The sequence below is a fragment of the Apis florea genome, unplaced genomic scaffold (genome assembly GCF_048593485.1).
Source record: "Apis florea isolate Af1SG1 unplaced genomic scaffold, ASM4859348v1 contig_3587_pilon, whole genome shotgun sequence".
In the NCBI taxonomy this organism is placed as follows: Eukaryota; Metazoa; Arthropoda; class Insecta; order Hymenoptera; family Apidae; genus Apis; species Apis florea.
In genome coordinates, this window is record NW_028256789.1 from 2,188,612 (window position 1) to 2,210,610 (window position 21,999).

The window sequence follows — 21,999 nt, forward strand, 5'->3', positions numbered from 1 at the left end:
GGAAAACCCCTTGGAAAATCCGACAAAACTGTTCCGGCGCCCTCGACGCCGCTACGCAACCAACCCCTTTCCTCTCCAAGTAACCGCCTCCGAGTAAAAGGGGTGGAGGAGAGGAAGGAAGGGGGTAATGGCGGTGCGTTGCGGTTTTCAGCCTTTACGACCGAATTACGACTTTTCAACTATTTTTACGACAGTTGTTTCAATTATTTCACCAATTTGCAATTAAGAACGCCCAAGCACCGCGGCGCTTGAACGCCCGTTGCGGAGGAGGCGTTGCGGAGCAAGGGTTGCAAAGGGTTGGCGCCTCTCGGAGCTTTATGGGGCTGATAATTTCGTGATTAGCCAATTAAAGGAGAGAAAAAGAAAAAAAAAAAAAAAAGGGAATTAAATCGCGCGGTCGATCGCGAGACGTTCTTCCCTTTCTTCCTCCTTCTTTCGCTCCGTCTTCGTTCCTTTAAACGTCACGTGTTCCGCCTTAATACAATTTCTACAATGTTCTCTTTGCAACTCTTCGATATCGTATTTCCAAAGGAATTTCCTTCGTAAAGAACGGATTCGTATCACGGCGCCTTCTATTGACAACGATCCCAATTGCCGAGTCGCGAGCTAATTTCCACCTTCTCGACAAGATCTGCCAATCGAGCGTGGCGATACTTTTAAACCGCTGATCGAACAAAGGGGAACGAGAAGGAGGAGGAGGAGAGAGGAGGAGGAGGAGGTCAGTATTTGTTGAGTGGTGTGGCAGGCAGAATGTGGTAGTGTGGGGTTGTTGGCATCGTGGTCGAGCCGTGGGGGTGACGAGGGGAGGTCGAAGGAGCTAGTGGCGCAGAATAACGGTAAGTCTAGTGTTTATTTGATGGCCCGTAATCACGCTATTTTGTCATCAACGGTAGGCCTCCTTCCGCGATGTAGACCGTCGGTGAGGGCTGGTTCCGCACTTATACCCACCCTAACTCGGCCGGGCAGCCCACTCGAGAAGGAGGAACTAATTCCAAGGCTTTGCCGCAGTCAGGGTGCATCTTGCTTCCGGTATAACTCTCCGCCGGGATAGTAGGTATACAAGGCGTAGGTGTACAGGGATATACGCTCGAAATCGAGATTTCTCGATATTCCTCGCCGTTCTGTTTATGAAACGACGCGTCACCACGACGTCCGAAAATAGACGGAATTGTGGCAGTCCTCTGGAAATTAATATTTTTTTTTTTAAACTCGTCAAAGGACACGGAAGAACGACGCACGTATCGTTTTTCGTTGAAAAGAATATTATACACGCGTGTGATCGCGTTAAACGGAGGATATGCAGCAACGGCAGATTCATTGGATGATTTAAGGTCGCGGTTTTCTATACGGTCGAGCAATCAAAGATCGCGAACAATGCTGCGCGCGAATGTTGCGCTATGAATTATTTATGAACATTATGTTGTTGCACGCGTCATGCTCTTCGAAGATTTATGGCCAAGAATTATTTTTCCGCTGCGATCGTTCGCAAAGAAGAATGGAACATAAAACGGCGCGATGATATTCAAATGGTTCCAGTTGCAAGCATGCAATTATCACTGTTCCATGGATATCGGATGATTCGTTTCGAAAGAGATCCATCTCGTCTGTTCGATATATAATCCCGATGATCGAACATGGAGGAATTTTTCTTGGAGATTCTATTCGAGAGGGGAAACAGTTGTGACCAGAGTTTGTCGTGTCTCGCGCAAAGAGCGCGTGTAATAACGGTGCAAGCCACGTGAATCATCGGCAAACGCCGCACCCACGTCTCTCTACGCCTTCGCCGTGTGTGTTTTTTGTATTGTATTCTCCGAGTAACGTGCCTCGTATCGCTGCCTCGCCGTTTATTGCATTTCTAATGCAGCTAATGCATTACGGTACACCGTTTCGAGTTAATCCGACAGGTTGAAATCCTCGAACATATTTGGAACTCTTCGAGTTTTTTTAAACTCGGAGACGTAATAATATCGATCCATCCACTTTACTCCTTTTATCAATATCTTTGCATTTGTCGCGATGCAACAACGAATCTGGGAAAAATAATAAAAAACGGAACGAATTTTCTAATGGAATCGTAACGGCATCGAATCAACAATCGTGTTGATCGCCAACTTCGTGACGCGGATTCTTAAATTATTCCCGGATGGATAAATAATTTCCAAAGGATAGATAGATGACGGGAAATTGCGTTGGTCGCGCGAAGTCGAAAAGGTTTGGGCGTAATTTCCGCGATAACCCGTGGAAAATGGAACATCCAGGTGATTAATTCACGCGCTTCATCAAGCATGCCATCTTCGTATGGTGGAGCGTGTATTATATGCCGCTGTGAGAAATTAATATTCCGACCGCAGCAACGTGTCTTAAAATGTAAATAAGCCTGCAAAACGTGCACGTAGGTGTCGGAATGCAAATTCTTGATTTGTCGCGCTTATCGTTCTCCTATGACAACGACGAGGACGGGGCGGCAAAAACCGTAATGTGGCATTTCGGTTGGTCCTCAACATCTAAGCCGAGCGATTCGCTGTGAACGGCTCGAACACGCCTGTTACTTGGCTTAATGGAGAACGGTATACGTCGCGTATCGTTGAAGGCTTAATCGAATCGAATAATCCCCTCTCCCTGCCATTCTCTCAGACATGGAGAACACTCGCGATTATCTTACCCTAAACGATTCGTTTTCACACATTAGCATTTGCTAATTATCGATTGTTTCGCGGCCTCGATCGACACGCACACTTGTCAACAATTCGTTTTTTCTTCGCGTCGAATTTAAATTTCGACGTTGGAAAATAAATGATCCTCGGTATAATTGAAAAATCGTTTTTACTCCTATATGGATCTACTTGTAACGCTTCTGTTCTTCACCAATACGAAGCGTCGAACGCTTCCTCGTATTTGTCATTTCAATAATCGATTCCACTTGACGCAACATAGGCCAGGTTGGGCTGGGAAACTAAATATAGAGGATCTAAATGCAAACTCAAATGAGCTCCAACGTTACACGTCACCTTCCTTCGACGAAGTCGCGATTCAAACCAGACCTTGCCGCTCCTCCTAAGAATTTATCACACCGAGGGATACCCCGACCACCAGAGGCAAAACCGTCTTACCCTCCTTACGATCATCGATTCGTGGCCGCTCGAGGAACACTCGGGCAACGGAGCACGCTTGCGTCTCGCAAGCTGCACGCAAGTGCAAAGCATCAGGCCGTGGCGTCGGCTTGCGGCTTGCCCCGTGCTTATAGGCGCGGATCATAATAATTGGCGAAACTTGGTTCAAAGCGGCGTCCATCCCCCTTTATTTGCCAAGGGTTATAGTCTCGGTTGGCGGCTGATTGCGCAGCGGTTCGAGCTTGAAGAAGCGAACTCCGTTATATATATATATATATATCGGTCGTGGGTGGGCCGAATCTAAGAAGGAAGGATGGACGAAAAAAAGCGAAAGAGAGAAGCGGATCAGAAATCGAATTTCCACCTTGAAGCTTCTTCTCTCTCTCGTAACTCAACCGCTCCTGTGCGTTCCACCCCTAGCCCCCGTTGCACGTCGATTTCGTGGCTTTCGTTGTTCGCCGCGCCGCGAAAAGAGAGACGTTCGCCTCTCGCCTCACGGCAAACTTGGCAAGAAGTTCGAACTTGTCGGAACTTGTCCATAGGAGAGAACGAAACCAACGTCGAGACGGAGCCCCCCTCTCACGCTTTTAACCTAAGCGAACTCGGTGTAGCGAACTCCCAAGCTACCGCTCGCCCGTTAAGTTTCCTCGGTTGCTTGCCTGGCCGCGTGCTGATCCCTATCGCCTAAACGAGGTTTGGCAACGGTGCTTAGCCGAGGCCTGCCCCGAGAAAAGAGTTTCATTAAAAGCGGGTAATGAGGCAGTAGTCGGGACAGGGCCTCGCTTCCACTCGCGAGATTCACGTTATACGGTTCCTCGATGAAGAAAGGGCTGCTATTATTTCCGAGCGAGAGTTCGATTAGCATGGACGACTACCCTTGGGATGGGGTTGAAGGGAAAATATCCGATCCTAACTTCTTTCTTTTTTTCTTTTCAAGGTTCCGTTAGCCTCGCTTCCGACTATTTTTAAACAGTCTTCCGTTTCCGGAGAATATAATCCTCGTTAAAAACGTTAAACGCCGGTCAAACGGATTGGCTGAAATTAGATAAATAGTCTTTGATAAACTGGCGAGTCGTCTTAACTCGCGAACGTTGTCACGGAACGAGACAATCGAGGGCAAGAACAGTCGGTGACCTAGGAATCTGCCGGAACGTTGAAACCGCAAACGCAACTGAACTAAACCGGAGGCCGAGAAACGGGTGAGAGGTGGCCTGGCCGGTGACCAAAATTTATATACAAAGTATCTTGGTTGCCGAATAAGTGAAACAGTGTGAACCCCCGAGATGCGCGGAAGAGGAGTCCGATGGAAGCGAAGGGGCGCACTCGTGCGAAGGGGAAGTGGTTGCGGTCGTCGCCTCGTAAATTCCTCTATAGAGAATGCTTGGGATTTTTCTCTCCTCTATCTCATTCTCCCCCCGCTCGTTACATTAGTCCCCGTGTTCCACGCGTTGTCCATCGAAGGAAGGATGCGATACCGGGCTTCTCCCATTCACTCGAGGATTGTATATCGGAGTGGAAATAAAGATCGGTTTCTTGGTAGTGGCGTTTCGCTCTTAAGTTATCGACACAACGTACGGAATATGCAAATGAAGGAGAAGTGGTAGGAGGGTATAGATACGTGTGCGAGCGCGCGTGTATGGCCGGTGTCCGTGGCGTTTAGGCGAATTACACGGTAAATTTTGCACGATATCGAATGGCCGCGTTCCATCTTCTAGCGTAGGTATGTACACGTGCACGGTGCAGGGTGCACAGACTATAAAGCATAACGTGGGGGTTGCATCGGGTCAGATTTAATACTAGAAATGGGAGGGTGTGGCGGACGAGCTCGAGGGCCACGAGCTGGGCTCAAGCGTATCGTGTGCATAGTTATTTCAACTGGTACACTCTTTTCCAAAAGTCGTAACGATCTTGCGTTACGTTTACCTCGAAGAGAAAGACGGATGCTTCTATAAACCTTTCTGTCCGATCGTACGAAAAAAAGAAATTTTCATTGATCGAGCTTCTCTCGAAGCTTCTTCTTTCTATCTCTCTCTCTCTCTCTCGAAAACCACCCCGATCATTTCGTTCGCGTGACGTTCTCTCGAGCTGCTCTCTCGAGTCGAGCGTAATATTTTTGGAAGCAAGTGTACGTACTTACGTATACCGCTATACGGCCTATCGTACGTATATACGTAACCGCTTAGTATACCCGAGTTGCATGCGGCCGGCCAATGCCATCCGTTAAATGCAATAAACACGGAATCTTGCAATTCACTGTTGGCCGCTAACATGTTTCGCCGGTTCCTTCCTTCGCCGCGCGGTCAACTGCTCCTCCTCCGCGGCGACGAAACCGTTTCTTGCACGGTGTTGCGAGTAAACATCGGTCGCAGATTAATTAACGCGGGTTTGGAAATAGGGCGAGTGGTGGGGGCGGGGACGGTTCGTTGCCTCGTCGATTTAATTAGAGGATTGGAGGAACGTCGAAAACCCGCCGAGAAGTCCGTCCGTGTGTAAATACACGGATAATACAAGGATACTCGTTCGGGGATACTACTTCCCCTTCTCCGGCTAGTTTCGACCGATTAATTCGAGCTTTTTCTTATTTGTATAGGATAATTTGTATCAGGGGATAAGCGAATATTTACACCCGGTGTGTAACGATTTTCTGCTTCAAGATTCGAAGAAGATACGTCCGAATAAAATACGTTCGAATGCCAATTAAACGATCGTTGCGAAAATCGGCAATGCTCCGCGGGCAGGCGAGCGTACGTTTGTAGGTTGGAAAGGGTTAATGAATTCCAGTAACGAGGGTATATGAATCGTGGTCGGCGAGGTGCGGTAAACGAGCTGATCAACAGCTCGCGAGCACGCGTGTTCGTCCCGCGAGTTAAATGTCGGCCGGGAGAGGAGAAGGGAGGAGGAAAGAGGGATCGAGGAGGATAAACGTTTAGGCCGCGCCGTTTGGCGACGGTGTGTGGATGTGTGTCGTTAGTATTTAGTGTTTAGTTAACATCGGGGATGGAGAAGCCGCCAGTGTTTGTAATTGGTACAGTTTAGGAGCGACGAAAGCGATTGTGTACCTCACAGATTTTACCCCGGCCCACGGAGAGAAGACACCGGGGGAGTCGGTAGAGCTTTTGTCTGGCGGGTACGGATGCCGCGCCGCGCTCGCCCGAGACAGTTTCAAATCGGCGGGGAGGAAACGGGATGCCAGATGGCGCGGCTACGTATCGCGGTCGTTACTACAATTAGATATTCGCCTCGGTCTGATCTCCAAATAATAACACCGTTTCGTGCACCGAGCAACGCCTCGGCTAAAAGGATCCCGAAGCCTTCTTCCCGCTATTTGCTTCCGCGAAACGTGCCATTAAATTACGCTTAACTATCGCGTGAATTTTTTTTTCTTTTTTTCCACCGGGTTATTACACACGCACTTATCGAGGGGTATCAAGGATTCTTGGATAGACGTGGATTTTTTTGTTTTTATTAAAAGTGTTCTTTCGTTACTTAGTTTCAGTTTGTGGGATATCCAGGGAATATATAATACGTTCCTCGTTCTACGACAGTTAAGATGCACGAGATGCATCTAGGAGGATATTGATAAAGAGAGAGAGGCTTGTTTGGAACGATACGAACAAAAAATATCACACGTTCCGTATATTTGTATGAAAAAAAAAAAAAAAAGTTTTTCTCGAGATACTTTGACGATACTTTTGGATGGAAAGAGTTTTTCTCCGCGCATGAGTTAGTATTCCGGAACGCGTATAGCCACTTATTTGGAGATCAGGGGCCCCTCGAGCGAGACGACTTTAGACCGAGCGAGACTCTCGCCGACAACAGGCCGTATATTTCATTTTTAAACAACAAAAAAATGCTAATGCAACGTCGCGCCCGTTATCGACTCGGCCCTGTATATGAAATAATAAATAATCGCGTAAGCCCCGTCGCCATTATTTTTACGTCGACTTTGCTAAGGAGATACACAGTTTCCCCGGGTTACGCTCTCTCTCTCTCTCTCTCTCCGTCGCCCCGTTTCGTTATATACGCTGCCTACGTGACCTCGACCGTGTTATGTCGCGAGAATTTTCCCATTGGATAGATCATCGTGATTTGTGCAACGATCGCGTTTAATCTTATCGCGAATCGAAACGTATCTTTTCCGGCCTAGATCATTTTTTCTTCTCCCCGTAACCTCGCTTTCTTATACACATATATACACGCATACACATTAATACTCGTACATATTCGATAATTGTACACTCCTTCCGTGTTTCAACGCAATCTCCAACGCGTGAATTTTTGGAATTACGAATCGCAGGGTGCGGCAAAAGTTATGCGAATATTTGCAATCCGTTGAATCTTATTGGATTATCCTCGGTTATTCCTCGGTTCTGGAATCCCAACAACGAATGCGGAATCGCGAATAGTAAACAAGTAAACGATCGCCAATCCAACGAAGCGAAACTTAACGCTCAACGTCTCAACGAGCATTTTAATTTCGGTCGAATTAATTCAACCGGTCGTCGCGCGGTTGTTATTGCGATATCTCGAGCCTCGAGCGTTCCAAGATTTTTACCAAGAAGAAAGAAAGTTTCCCCCTCCTCCTCCTCCTCCTCCTCCTCCTCCCTCAATGTTTGAAGAGGGTCTGATGACCCGTGTGAATATTATTCGTGCGAAAAAAGGTCGCGGTCGAATCAACGGCAATCACGGCCCGCCTCGACGCCCAGCCCTGTAAACCAGACCGAAAATTCAATTGGATACCGTCGAATTCTTCTTGAATATCAAGTCCAAGGGTTGTCGACTTCCAACGACGCGGCGGGGGAGGAGGTGAAGCAACACCAGACGCATAAGAAGACGCATAAATTCTCTAAATCGTTGCCACGATTTAGAAGTCGAGAAGAGAAATTTTTTTCCCATCTTTGTTATCCGTTCTTCGTTTCCCAAATGAAACGTACCGAAATGTTGCAACGCGGTTATCGCGGCTCGAGTTTAGGCGCGAGATCGGCGGTCGTGCGAGAAAATCAGGCAAATCAGGACCCTTTTCGAATCGAAGGGAAAGCCCGATCGAACAGAAATTCCTGCTCGAACGAAGAGGACGCTCATAGGAGGAGCTTATAAACTCCTGGTGGGCTTGATCGATATCCATCGTCTTCCCCGTAACGTATCTTTCGTAAACGTTATTATTAGATATTTTGAAACTTTCTCGAACAATTTCGCGAGAAATTTTCGTCGAATGGTTCGAGCACGTGGTGTCGCGGAAAAATTCAAAAATAATAAGTTGCGGTCTCGTCGTCCTCGTCGACGGAGGCGGTATCTAAGAAGAGGGGGTGGGGGTGAATGGGCTCGGGGGAGGCTGGTCGCGGGGTGGCGAAGAAACGCTTGCCGAATAAAAATGGGGTGTTTATAAGCGAGTATCCAATGTATCATGGTATATTTACATATAGCCCGCGTTCACAGTCCCCGGTTGTATATCCAAGACGGTGTTGCCATCTTTTCCCGTCCTCGTATATCCAAAGATGGAGGGCCAACACGCGTGTAATAAAAATTAAATACAATCGCTTCTTCTCCTCTCTCTCTCTCTCTCTCTCTCTGCATCCTCCCCTCGGACGGAATAAATGGCCGATTTCAAATCGAGAATAGAATCGTTAGACGCTTCGTATGAATTCGATCGAGTATTTTTCCATTTCTGGATTATAACAACGTAAGAACCACGTTCCCTCCTCTCCTCTCCATTTTAATATTTTAACATTTTTCACGGACGTCTCGGTGCAAAGGTGAACGTAACACGGCGCGGCGCACCCGTGTAAATCCATCCCGTGGCACCGTGTTAAATAGTGCTATTTAATTCTAGTCGTGGAACGTTTAAGCGCTTGTGTCAAGGATTAAATCAAGATTAGCTGCGAGATTACCGGACTACCTGTAGAAGGGGTTATTCACTAAACTCTACTCTGTCGTCCGCCCCTTTTGCAATTCAGCATTTAGGTCAGCCTAAATAACGTATCATCGTACGGCGAATTATACAAATTTGCATACCCGGTGCGAACCCGGTGGAAAAAAGTTGTCCGGTAATTACGTTGTAATTCTGCTACTCTCTCTCCTCTCCTCTCTCTCTCTCTCTCCTCTCTCTCTCTCTCTCTCTCTCTCTCTCTCTCGGTGAGAAGAACGTATAATGACGATAATACGCACGTGCAGTACGTGGCTGTCTCTCGTTTAGCGGCGTCCGTTAAATTTTTGAATAGGAGAAACGGTGTGGCTCTCCCCGGGGCTTCTCTCTATTAGAGATCAGTTTTCGTCATCGGACCCCGGTTGGTTACGAAACCAACAGTGAGTAGTGTGTTCATACCGTGCGGCCTTGGCAGATGCTGTTGCCCTCTCGAGAACTGGTCAGGTTCACAGTTTCTTAGAATCAGCTGACAGATGAGAGTCCGCCTCGCGCGTTCACTGTTTTCCCATTAAAGAAATGACGTGCTCCGTCTCTCCGTTTTTCTCTTTCGAGACGCTCTTCGAATTTGTAGAAATTATAAGAAGAACTTGCTCTTCTCCTCCTTTTTTTTTCTTTTCTTTTCTTCTCTCTCTCTCTCTCTCTCTCTCTCTCTCTCTCTCTCTCTCTTCTCTCTCTCTCGAAAGTATTTGCCTCGTTCGTTTTTTTCTCTTCGGACATCGATCACGTTCCGCGAGTTCGACTTTCGAAATCGCAGAGAAAGAACGCGTGTGTTAATTTTGTTTACGCGATGATGTTATTTATATATACGACAAACGATGTTTGATCAAGTGTTTCGTGACGACATTCAAGTCGAAATTGGGAAAAAGTTTTTGTCGGCACGTGAACGTGATCACGAATAATTTTAGCCTGACTAATGACGAGAAATATGGAAGAAACGTTCGCTCGTTTCTTCTTCCACCCGATGAAATTAACGTGTCTTCCACGTTACGTCCCTCTAAACTCAACTTCGCCAAATAATAGGGGTAAGGTAAGAATTCTTTTCAAATTCGTATCCGATCTTTTCGCGAATTTCTACAAATCGTTGACAGAAAATTAACGATCGTCTTTAATAATCCGATTATCCGGAACACGAGTTCTTCAAAACGCGATCGCTCGCTATAAATAATCTCGGATAATGGAATCGTTATAAAAGTGAAAGTACACGACAAATGTCCAGGAACTCGCTCTCGAGGAGCGAGATTGTGCACGCGAGGAGTGGCAGGACAACGCGTTAATTCAAATATTAATTCCGATCGAACGAATTTCTCTCCCTTCTTTGCGGGGGAGAAGAATCATCTCTCCTGGGTTGTTGGTGCCAAATTTGGTTACCACGTTTGCACCGTGCGCCAAAGCAGCGAGAAAACTCAGATAAGCTCGCGGCTATGTACGTACCTTAAATCACGATACTCGACTCGCGGTGACGCGAGGAGAAAGCAACGAAAATGCATTCACGCGCGTAGGTATTCAAGAGCGAAGGTTGAGGCGTTCTTTTCCTTCCTTTTGTTCCTTGTTTTCGCGTGGTTTTAAACGTGGAAAAAAAGAGAAGGAGAAAGGGGGTGAAAGGGATGGGGAAAGGCGTCCGGGGAGGGGGGGAAACACGGTTGTACACCGGTGTGTGTACCAGGGGTCTGTTTATTAAAGGGCATTAATCTGAGAATCTGTACCGGGTGTCCGGTTAAACTCGCCTCGTTGAAACGATATTACTTAGCGCGTTTTCGTGATACCATTTTAATTGTGTTTTGTAATTAGCCCGACCCGTAGACGAGCCCACCCGTTCTTCTCTCCACTCTTCCACCGCCGTTTTTCCAACCTCTTGTTTCTCCTCTTCACCGTCACCCTCTTTCGCTCTCTCTCTCTCTCTCTCTCTCTCTCTTTGTCTTTTCCTTTCCTTCCCCGCCCTCTTTTCCCTCTCTTTCTCTCTTTCTTCTCTTCGTGTTTTTCCAGTCTTGGGAACAGTAACTCGCGCTTTTCTTTCGCATTTAAAATGCTTCTTTCAACTGTCTTTTCTTTTTTTTTTTTTTTCTTTGCACTTTTCGCGCTTGGCTCGTCAAATTTTCGATCAGCTTGTCAATTTTGATTCGATCGTAATTGTATTCGCTTGTTGGAATCCGCGTACAGCTGGAGGTATCTAGCAACGGGAGGAGCAAAGCGTACCGGAAAAAGCGCGGACGGAGGAGGAGAGGATGGTTGACTTCACGTGTATTTTCTTTCTTCCTTTTTACTCTTTCTTGTTCTCCCGCCTGCCGGTAAACCGTTTCTCTCGCGCGCGCGCACACTTCTCATCTGCAAGGACACGGCACCCACACACACGGTGCCACGCTCTCTCGCACGGCAAAACTTAACAAAACAATTTGCTCCAAAGCAAACAACGGCATCCGGTTTACTTGTGAATAAACAACATATTTATTTTTAGAGGCCCCACGGCTGTAACTCGTTTGCTCGGCCGCTTGCTCGAGCCTCGCGTCTATTTGCTGGCATTACAAGACTTAACGGCCGAGGATAAAAATTGACGGGGCCACAAATACCGTTGGTGTGTTTGGAAATTTCTTAACTCCTTCTCGCCCCTCCTCGTTCCTCCATTTCGTCCTTCGATTTACACGAGTGCCGCGCGAGAGAAACCTTTTTTTAAAAAAAAAACACACACACACATACACACACACACACGTATTTTCTAGATTACAGTCGCTAATATAGACGACGCTTCGTGGAAATGATTGCATTATCTCTGAACGGGGATAAACCGTTCGCGGTTCTAAAACGTGAAGTCAACGCTAATTGCGACAGTGACACTACTCCGTTACGAATTGTTTTTGAAACGAAAGATCAGAAATTGCATAAACGATAAATTATTCCGATCGTATTTATTATTCGACGCGTTCGATTCTCGAAAGAATCTTTCTCCTCGCATCTTCAATTTCTCGGCTCGTCAATCAATCGTGATGATAATTTTTCTTTTGCCTTTTGAAAAAGGCGCGATGCCATGAAAAAAATGCAAAACTCGAGGAATTCGTCGGGGATCGGAACATTCGTTGGCTCGTGCCTGTCCCGGATTAAAGGAGTTCTAACCGCGACCTAATTCCAAGATAAGATAAGTCGTTAAGTGCATGGCGTGGCAGCCCCTCGCGATACTACCCGGTGTTTTATTGCCACGCCCCACCCCCGTCGGCTCTCCTTCGGGGCTCGGTGAGATTTATTGTAAAATTCGATAGATATTGCCAATTACAACCCCCGCGGCGCTCCGCCACCCCCATCCACAAGGACAGGAGCCACCTTTCCACCGCCTGCCTCGAGAATTTTAAATGCGTTTTATGTACAGAGACGACGAGGTGCGTTGCATAAATCCGTCCCCCTGAAAATATGATTACAATCACTGCCTCCCGTCCCCATCCTCCGTTCCTTCGCCCTATCATCCCTCTTCGAAGACACGACCGACCGATAAAACGTTTCATTTCGTCGGATAGCGCCTTCCGCCTCCCCGTCCGTCAGTAATCTTCGTCCATCATCGTTTTTTATTATCCGCCTTGTATACTAATTTTATAACCTTTTTTTCTTCTCCTTTTCTTTTTTTACCGTTTTTTTTTTTTTTTTTCGCCGCCCGTGAACGACAGTGACGACGAGTTTCTATCTACACACATACGTACTCCTTCCTTCCTTCCAGCAAATTTTATTCTTTCCACTCGACGCGTCGCCGCGCGTGTCGTCATCGCGTTCCGTTATCGTTATTTTTATTCTCCCCGCAAATTTAATATCCACCGTATATCCACCGCGCGAAATTACGTCCCTCGAATCTGACAAACTCTAATCTCGGATCGATCCCGCGATATTAGCCGGCTTATCGTTCATCGTATCCAGCGCGGCAACCGCACGCTATCGACTCATCGTCGAGATCGGGAAAGTTATGCGCCTCTCTCACGCTCGTCGCTCGTTAATCCATCCGTTAACCCATCTGTCCACGTGGCAACGGCATCCCCTTCCCCTCTTGCTAATTGCATCCGAGCATTGCGTCGGGGAGGGGGGAGGGAGAGAGGGAGGGGGCAAGGTATGTGGGACGCGAGATGACGACGGTGGAATCGCAAGGTGGACCGGTGTGTCGGTCCTTCTTCCGTGGACGCGATAGGATGCTCGCCTCCTAGAAGGTGGAACGCGGAACGCGGTTGTGGCGTTGGTGCGGCCGCGTTGCGCGTGTTTTGTTTGCGCGTTTCTTTTGTCGCGTGTGTGTCCAGCTGCGCTCGCGTCGAGAACGCGGCTGCCTCATGCAAATGAAGCGCACAATGTGCCTCAATACCCGCCGGCTATTTATATATGCTATCCGGTTCATTATTTTCCACCGCCACTGTTTATTTCTGCCTTGTACTTCGCCGCGGAACGGAACACGTCGCTCTTCCCTCCTCCTCGCGGAACAAACCGCGACGATGGTCGATCGTTTCGCGGGACGATGATGATCGTGAGAAAATGTGGCATCGCCTCGGTAGTCGATCGATCGATCGATCGTTTGTGAAAAGAGGAAGGACGATCGATTCGTAAGATGGATGGATATCTAATTATGCAGGAATTTCTTCATCGAAGTTAACGCATTTAATTAATTGCGCATCGCGCGGCTTCTCTCTTCGTTCTCCTCGCGGAGACGAGAAGGAGGAGAGCGTTAAAATGTGTCGTATCTCTATTTACGGTTTTATTGGCTGGCTCCCTCCTTCTAATTCCGAGTCTCGATCTCCTCTAATTATAAATCGAATTTGGACTCGGCCTTTTCCCGTTTTCTCGGTCTCTTCCATCCCACCCACGCGAGAAATACGTCTCGAAAAGAGTTGCGCAACCGCCGTGAGAATAGAGATTCGGCTAATTATACCCCTCGGCAAAGTAATTCGATTAAAATCTGCACAGCTGCGTTATATTGCGTGTTCACGGCCAAATTCCGCGCGATATAATATATGATATAATAATACGCGGCTTTTGACGGGTCTGCGGATTTTTCTCTTTTCTTTCCTCTTCTCTCTCTCTCTCTCTCTCTCTCTCTCTTTTTTTTCCTTTCGAGCGAGGATGAAGTAAACAGGTTTCGGAAATTAAAAATTTCTGCCTCTTTATAACCGCGATTGTTCGGAAATATACACTGTCGTTCTGATCTATTATTAACGTTCGATTATCCGATTATATTCTCGGAGAAATTTTGGTATAAATGTATCACGTGTGCAAATATAGGTAATTGGTGGATGATGGGAGAAAATATTCATGAAGTTTCACGAATTCGAAATAATAAAAGGGAGATAATAAGAGAGAGAGAGATAGTCAGGAAAAATTAGAATTCTCGGTAAACTTTCGAAACGCGAGAAAAAGGTGTCACGTTCATCTTTTTTCATATATCGCGGACGAAAACAACTTAAATAGACGTGGTTGTAAGAATCGGATAATCGGTTAATCTTATATATAGGGACGGGTTAAAAATTTGATGGAAATGAAAACAAGTGGAGAAATTAGAGAGAGAGAGAGAGAGAGCGATAGGAAAGAACGCGACGGAATCGAATGCGAATATTTAATATAATCGCGGAAATCCACGCGGGCGAAGGTAAAGAATGATATAATAGCCGGCCCGTAAGGGATGCGTCTGCGAGCGAGAGGGCGAGCCGGCCGAAGACGAAGTGTTCTCATTATACCGGCTGATTTATGCGCGTGCCACCTCTGTTGAAGTCGCGGGATTCTAGGTTAGAAATAAAGTTAAAAGAAAAATAAGGCTTACGGGGTGCAAAGTCGAGGAAGGGGCGGTGGAGGGCGCTGAATATATTACAAAAATAAGCTCGGCGCTGCGTGAAGGAGCGGCATCGAGGAGGAGAGGAAAAAAAAAAAACTTTGAAACTGCGAACTCCTGGGAGATCGATGTCTCTTTTCTTCGCGCCGGGTTTCGCTCGCTTGCTTTCCTCTCGCGAGGAAAATACCATCGGAGGAATAAATATTTTCTCGCGAAACTGTTGGAGAGCAAAGTTCTTTTCTCTCTCTCTCTCTCTCTCTCCTTCCTTCGTGTTAACGAACAGTTGTACCTTGTACCTCGAGGAGAAAGAAGTCAAGTCGCGTGATTTTATTCCGTCCAATTTCTTCCTTCGAACTTTTCCTCCTCGCGTTCCTTTTTTTTTTTTCTTCTTTTTTCTCTTTCGTTTCGCTTTATCAGAGGATGCGAGGATACGACAGCGAGTGCTTGTTGATCGTCGCAATGATCGTTGGATGCTTGGAGGAAGGATAGATTTAGGAAAATTTCTGATCCGATCGATACTGACCGAAAGGAATATTTTGTTTCAGGGACACATCGGTGAGAACCCGTTCGACAACGGTTCGTGGGGAAAGGAGCAATTCCAGCCATCGACGGTTCCTTGGCAGCTGAATCCGCGCGGCCACGCTCGTCCTAGTGTGAGTAATCTATACGATATACTCGAACGTATATACATATACATCATATATATATATATTTCGTCGTTCTCTTCGGTTCTCTGTCCGAATGCCAAAAAATAAATGAAGAGCGGAAAGGAGAAGAAAGAGACACGTGGAAAAAAGGGGGAGAAGAGAAAAAAAAAGGGAGGAAGAGAGAAGGGAGGTGGAGAAGGTAGATAGGGTAATTGTAAAAGGAGAGCGCGCGAAGCAAAGCCACTTTGGAGGAGAATATAACGCGCAGTCAGAATCCTGTCCGACACAAGGGCTCGGTGTCTGAAATTTGTAATTCCGGCTTGGATAAGAATACTATCCCTCGTCGGGAGGGTGAGTAACGACCGCGGAAAAAGAAATCCGGCCACTCATTGTGTCCGCAGGTAGCAAAAATGCTAGAGGGGCATCGTTTGCCTGCTTCCCTCCCACCCTTTTCTTCTCTCTCTTCCTCGCGGAACACGACACGAACGGCCACTACGCGTCGTCGTCGTCGTCGTCGTCGTCGTTGTCCTCGTCCTCGTCCTCGTCCTCGTCGTTGCCAACCACCGACCAAACCCCCTCCTTTTTCCTTCTTCTCGCCCCCGTTGGAAACCACCCTCTTACTCTGTCGCGCGCTCACTCTCCAATACCAACTCGTCCTGTCACCCGGTATTTATAATACGCTTTGTTTTCCCTCGGCTATTTGTCTTGGGCTTCTCGGTTCCTTCGCTAACGTTATTATCTCGCGTTTTATTTTTATTTAATTCCAGCCTGCTCCCGCGTCCTGTACCACCTAACACCCTCCTCCATTCCCTTCCCTCCTCGTTACTCACTCTTTCTCTCTCCTTCTCTCTCGACCGACCGACCACTCCGCCAACTCGCTCGGCGCCGTCGTTACTTATCCGTCCACGACTCTTAACGAGCGAAACGTGTCCTACGATTTAGGGAAAACTTTACCGAACCAATTTCTCCTCTCTCTTTCTCTCTTTCTCTCCCTTTCTCCTTGCCTTTTCGAATCGGTCGCGATTGATGGGAATTGTGTAAAATCGAGGGTTCGGTTTGCACGGAACCGTTAGAACGTTGTTCAGAACGGTAGCACTTTCGATTTTATATCGGATGAGTCTCGCGTTCGTAAACAAAAAGGAGGCGCGAAAATGCGGATATGTAATGGACGCGCATTACCAATTTGCATCGCAATATTCCGGGGGACGGGACGGTTTTTGACGGTTTATTTACTCGTGCATAGTCGGGCGGAACGGCAACTTGATATATCGTTATTTAAAAGAATGCACATTTTCATGAAATGGCACGGGGCCCGGTGACGTAAACGTTGTATTGTAACGCAAGTAATGCGCGTGCTGGTAAAGTTAAATAAACGGGTAGTGACGTGCAATCTAAATCGTACGCGATACGAAGCAACGAGGGACGAATGTAACACGCAATTGCCAACGTGGTTAACGTAACCGGCCTCGTCGTATTTTACCAACGATTTACATCGCTGCGATCGCGGGCGCAATATCCGCGTTCAGAGGATCGCCGGATTTAATTTTATCGAATAGTAACCGTACCGCCTTATTGCGATACAACGTCTTCATTCACCGATGCTTATGCACACGACACAACCAGCGCAACCTACACGTACACCACGCCACGTCCCCTCGCGTCTCTATGTATACGCGTCTCTATGGAATAAGAGAAAGAGAAAGAAAAAGAGGGGGGGGGGACAAAAAAAAAAAATAAATAAATAATGTTTATCTTGGCTTTTACGTGCGATAGGGAAGCAAAGTCGATGCCGCCCACGCACGTAGCCGGCTCTAGGAAAAAACCATTCGTGCCACTTTGCACGTACGTGTGCGTCAAGCTTGTTTATTGAAATCGTTTCGTCTCAGTCGTGTCAGTGCACGCCGATACACAACTACCAGCCGTTATTGCACGCGATCCTACGAGCTGCTTAACACCCTCCCTCCTCCCTGCGCATCGCGATCAAACTCGTCGTCCGCGATCTGTTTCACGTCTCCTGTTCTCTGCTCGAGTATCCACCCTTCGATACGAGAACAAGAGAGAGAGAGAGAGAGGGAGAGAGAGAGAGAGAGCTCGATCGAGCGAGCGAATAGTGTTCAATGGTAGTAGAAATTTTCAAATCTTTCGCCCGCGAGCTATTCGATTAAGCTTGCTTGATATACGACTTCCTTTATTTACTCAAAAATCTAATATCGTTCTCTCGTCGTCGAAACGTGACATTTCGTCTTATCGATTCTAAATCCTCGATCGATTCGATTCGGTTCGGTTCGATTCTCGTAATCTCGTCGTAGTTTTAACTCTTTCGATCGCTACAAAGTTTCGAGCGTTCGATAAAGAAAAAGTCGAGCTACTTTTTTCCTTTTTTCTTTTTCTTTTTTTTTTTTTTTTTTTTTTTTTTACCACGACTTGGCGATAATCGGGCCAAGAACAGGATAGAGGTTGCCATGGAAACGAGGAAAATTATACATGCGAACACGTATTCGTCGCTTTCTAAGAAGCTGACAAACGCACACGTGTTGCCGGGGAACGGTGCTCGACTCCTCGATACACGCGCACGCACACACGCACGGGCGCGCGTGTATCGTACATGCACGCACGTACGCGAAAAATCTTGCCCGGCTAATACGTTTGCGCGTGTATCGGACAATGAGATCATCGTGCTCGAACTATACGCTTGTTGGAAACACTGACGTCAACAGTTTCGGTTCGTTTCGTTGACTTTGCGAATGATTCTCGACTCTATACGATGATATCGGGAAGACTAATGCCGATCGTGCACGTGCAAACGTTATACCTGGTCAACTCGTTCGATCCTGTTTCATTAAACATCGAATAACCGCTCGAATAAACTGGCAGCGCTTACTTCTCTGCGTCTTGCGAAATAATTAAACGCGCTTCAACTTGTCGCGATCGTTTTTCTCCTCTCTTTTCTCTTTCTTTCTTTCTTTTTTTTTTTTTTTTTTTTCAATAGACACGATTAGAACACGCCCGTGACGCGAATTTTCGCTCGCTCGTGTTGAATAAATAAAAACGCGTTCGCCACGATCGCGGGAATATTTTTCACGGAGCGTGGAAAAATTAAAAAAAAAAAAAAAAAAAAAAAGAAGAAGGAGGGACGCCCACGATTCTCACGAACCATAATCCGACCGCTCTTTCCTCCGTGGCCAATATGAATCGCGAGAAAAATCAGAACCGGATGAGGGGGTGGCGGATCTTAGTCCTCCGGCAACCCCTGGGTTTTAAGATATGCAGGGCGCAACGCACGCTTTCCTAGCGAGACTATTTTAATACGAATGAGAGGGATGGGATGGCTCGAGACAGACAGAGAGAGAGAGAGAGAGAGAGAGAGAACCTCCTCCTTCTCCCGAGAAGATCTACTTCTTGATTACAGAACTTTTTACCTAATTACATAACATTGTTACCATTTACAAAGTCGCGGCCGGGTATACGTCGTCTGACTACTAATTAGAAAGCCCGATTAATGGACGAGATCACGCCCCCTCCCCCTATCCCCTTCCTACGTGTTCGATAAATTTCGTGCGATTCCCTCCTTTCGTTCGTTCGACGAATTTCCTTTAAAGATTCCTCCATCGATCTCTCGAAAGGAGGAAAATTTTTTCCACCGTCTACGAAAACTTTGGTTCACGAATCAATTTATTCAAATCGGCGCAGGAAACAAGCATCGGTTGTTGGACATTGGTTGGAGTTTATTATCGTAGAGCGAGGAGAAGTATCTTATCGGGAGGATAGGACGTAACCTCGCGAGAGAGGATAGTCATGCGCAAGGGACGCGTTCAGAGACGTTGCAGACATTAAGACGTCTGGTCCTCGACCTCCGTTTTCCATCCCTCGCCCTCTCCCTCACCACCATTTTCCACCACCCACCTTTGGACGGTCTAGCCGGTTAGACGACGCTGGTTTACCCGCGTCGTCTTCATTGTCCTCTCTAATTCTCATCTGATCCTCGCATTACGTAATTCTCTCTTTATTATTTTATAATTCCTCCGACTCTCTCCCCTCCCTTCTTCTCCAAAACCCACACTCGCTCGCGGCCCACGTCGCACGGAGCTCATCCTATGCCACCGCGCATACTAATGCATCCTCGCGCATTTATTAATTATTCCTCGCTAGTTACCGCGGCTTCTCGCCTCTCTACCCGACATTGTTCCTTCCCTGCCACCGTAATGATAGATTAAACCTCCTAGATTCGGCGACGGACAATGTAGCTCACGTACTCGACATCTCCCTCCCTCCCCCGCCTTATCCTCGAGGATGTTTCACCACGGGGCTACCTTACCTTACCTCCCTCTCCTCCCCAATGGAAAAGTGCAGATTAGCACAGATTATTCGTTTCTAGGTAATCGATCGAGATATTTGATTTCGAATTAGAAAATATCGTATCGATGATCTCATCCTCTTATTTGTTCCTCCTTTTTCTTTTGCTTTTTCACGGGGATGGGAAGGGGATATTCTTTCCCCAATATTCCTCGGGGAATTTAATTCCCTTTTAACGCGGAGGCGATTATTCCTTTTCACGGGAATCGCAAATGTTTAATTGGCTCGACCGAGAGGCGGCAGCCAGTGGCTACATTAATTGCACCAGGATTGCCAGGGGTGGGTTCGGGCCAGGTGGGCTGTCTAACCGTGGATCAACCGTGGGGGAGGGAGGGGTAGGGGATGGCCGGTGGAAAAGGCGGCTTGCATTGAATGCTAAACAAAAGCTAATTTATATCCGGAGGTCGGGTCTTTGCCGGAGATCGGGAGATGAATGGCTATACTTCTTGCATACCAAGTGGGCCGCCTGCTTCTGAAGGACTGCAGAGTTAAAGATCCTGGGGGATGTTCCCTTTGGGGTAGTCACTTGTATCGCTCGAATCTCCCATTCATCGCGAAACGGTGGACTACATTTTCAGGGGGCGGGGGAGGGGGGGGGGAAGGGTTCGTCAAAAATTGCTTGGTCGACAGATAAACACCTCTCGAGAGAACTGTTGTTGAAAATTATCTCTCTTGTCGCGTCATCTTGTGAATGTTATCTGAATGCATTAACAAGTGCCAGAGTTTAAATATCAATTGAAAAGTTATTATTATTATTATTATTATTATTATCGTAATGGCGAGGTTTTCGAGATCGATGCGAAGGAATTAAAAGTTGCGAACGAACAATTGATAGGAAATGAACGGCGGGAATATTCCCTTTAGGGTTGCCGCCCTTAAAATTCGACCGAGAACGGGCGTTCAATAATCATACATCCCCTTGAAGAACTCGGCACTCCCTGTCCGTTACCCTTTCGATAATCAACGAATTTGCCGGTCGAAAATCGGCAGACATCGCCGTTTCAAACTTATTACGAACCGTTGCGTTCGTAACAATCTTGCGTTTATCGAACGAAAAATTTAATTCCTATAATCCGGTTCATTTCCGAGACTCGAAGTATTCGTCGAATCTCTCGCTCGGCCTCTTCCTCCTCGAAAAATCGTTTTTCAAAATCGTTCGTTGATAATACGATAGTTTTTCAAAAAAACAAAAAAAAGAAAGAAAGAAAAAAAGAAAGAAGAGAGGAGAAAAGTAGCAGGGGAGAAAATAAAAGAGGAGGGGAAAAATAAAAAAAAATCGATCTCCCGCAGCAACGTCCCCGACGTAATCAAAAAGAAAGTTGTGGCCACGATGGTAAATCTCGAAATGAGATTTGTCGAGGCCAGTTTTTCCTCGTCCCGATCAAAATTCTATTCCCTCGACTTGCCGTTCTACGTATCATGAAATTTTAATCTTGTTGAAAAAGTTTCGTTCTTGAATCCTCCTGTTTCTCCTCCTCCTCCTCCTCCTCCTCCTCCGAGAGAAGACGGAGCGGAGTTTGGAGAGGAGAGAAGCCTGTTGATTCTGACGGCCGGTGTTGGATGGGAAACATCGTCTAGCCGGCGTTGAACTTTCTCGATACACAAGGCAACATAGCAACACAACACGGTAAAGCACAACAAGTGGGGGCGATGCTGGGGGTGGAATGCTCGATAGATATACAGGCAGCCGTGGCTGGAGAGGCGCGCGTCGCCTGCACCACGTGCTTTTCACCCCTCCTCATCGCCTCTCCTCCTCCCTTTCACCGTCTGTCTTCCTCTCTTTCGCTCGCTCTAAACAACCCCTCTACCCACTGATCGGCCGACCGTATACACCCCTGTCATCCCCCACGCGTGGGAAACGCAGCCTCTCGCGCGAAACACCACGTGCTGTTGCACGACACACCTCTTCCAAACCTGTTCCATCCTTCCCCGCCTCGATTAATCACCTGGAAACAATCTAATTTCCTCCCTCTAAGGATTCCAACAATTTTTCCTCTCGTCCTCTCGTTTATTGACAAAATTGACGCAATTTAATAACAAAACTTATGTTACGTATAGAATTATGTTTGTGCGGAACAAAGTTTTTATAACAAAAATTTACGGAGCAATATTTACTCCCTAATTTTGTTCGATTTATATATATATATATATATCTATCTATTTAAGAAACGTCGTATATATTTGCAA

General features: G+C 46.9%; 1 protein-coding gene across 19 annotated transcripts in view; it reads left to right on the top strand.

Annotated features, from left to right (window-relative positions):
• Nucleotides 1-21,999, top strand: part of FoxP (forkhead box transcription factor P) — a 201,724-nt gene that overhangs the window by 73,258 nt on the left and 106,467 nt on the right. For all 19 annotated transcript variants that reach the window (XR_015294208.1, XM_086914490.1, XM_086914480.1 and 16 more), the window contains one exon: nt 15,358-15,465. Coding sequence is in view for 14 of the 19 variants with exons in the window: in XM_086914480.1 (XP_086770606.1) it covers nt 15,358-15,465 (108 nt within the window). In the remaining 5 variants the exon portion in view is untranslated. The remainder of the gene's footprint in view (nt 1-15,357; nt 15,466-21,999) is intronic.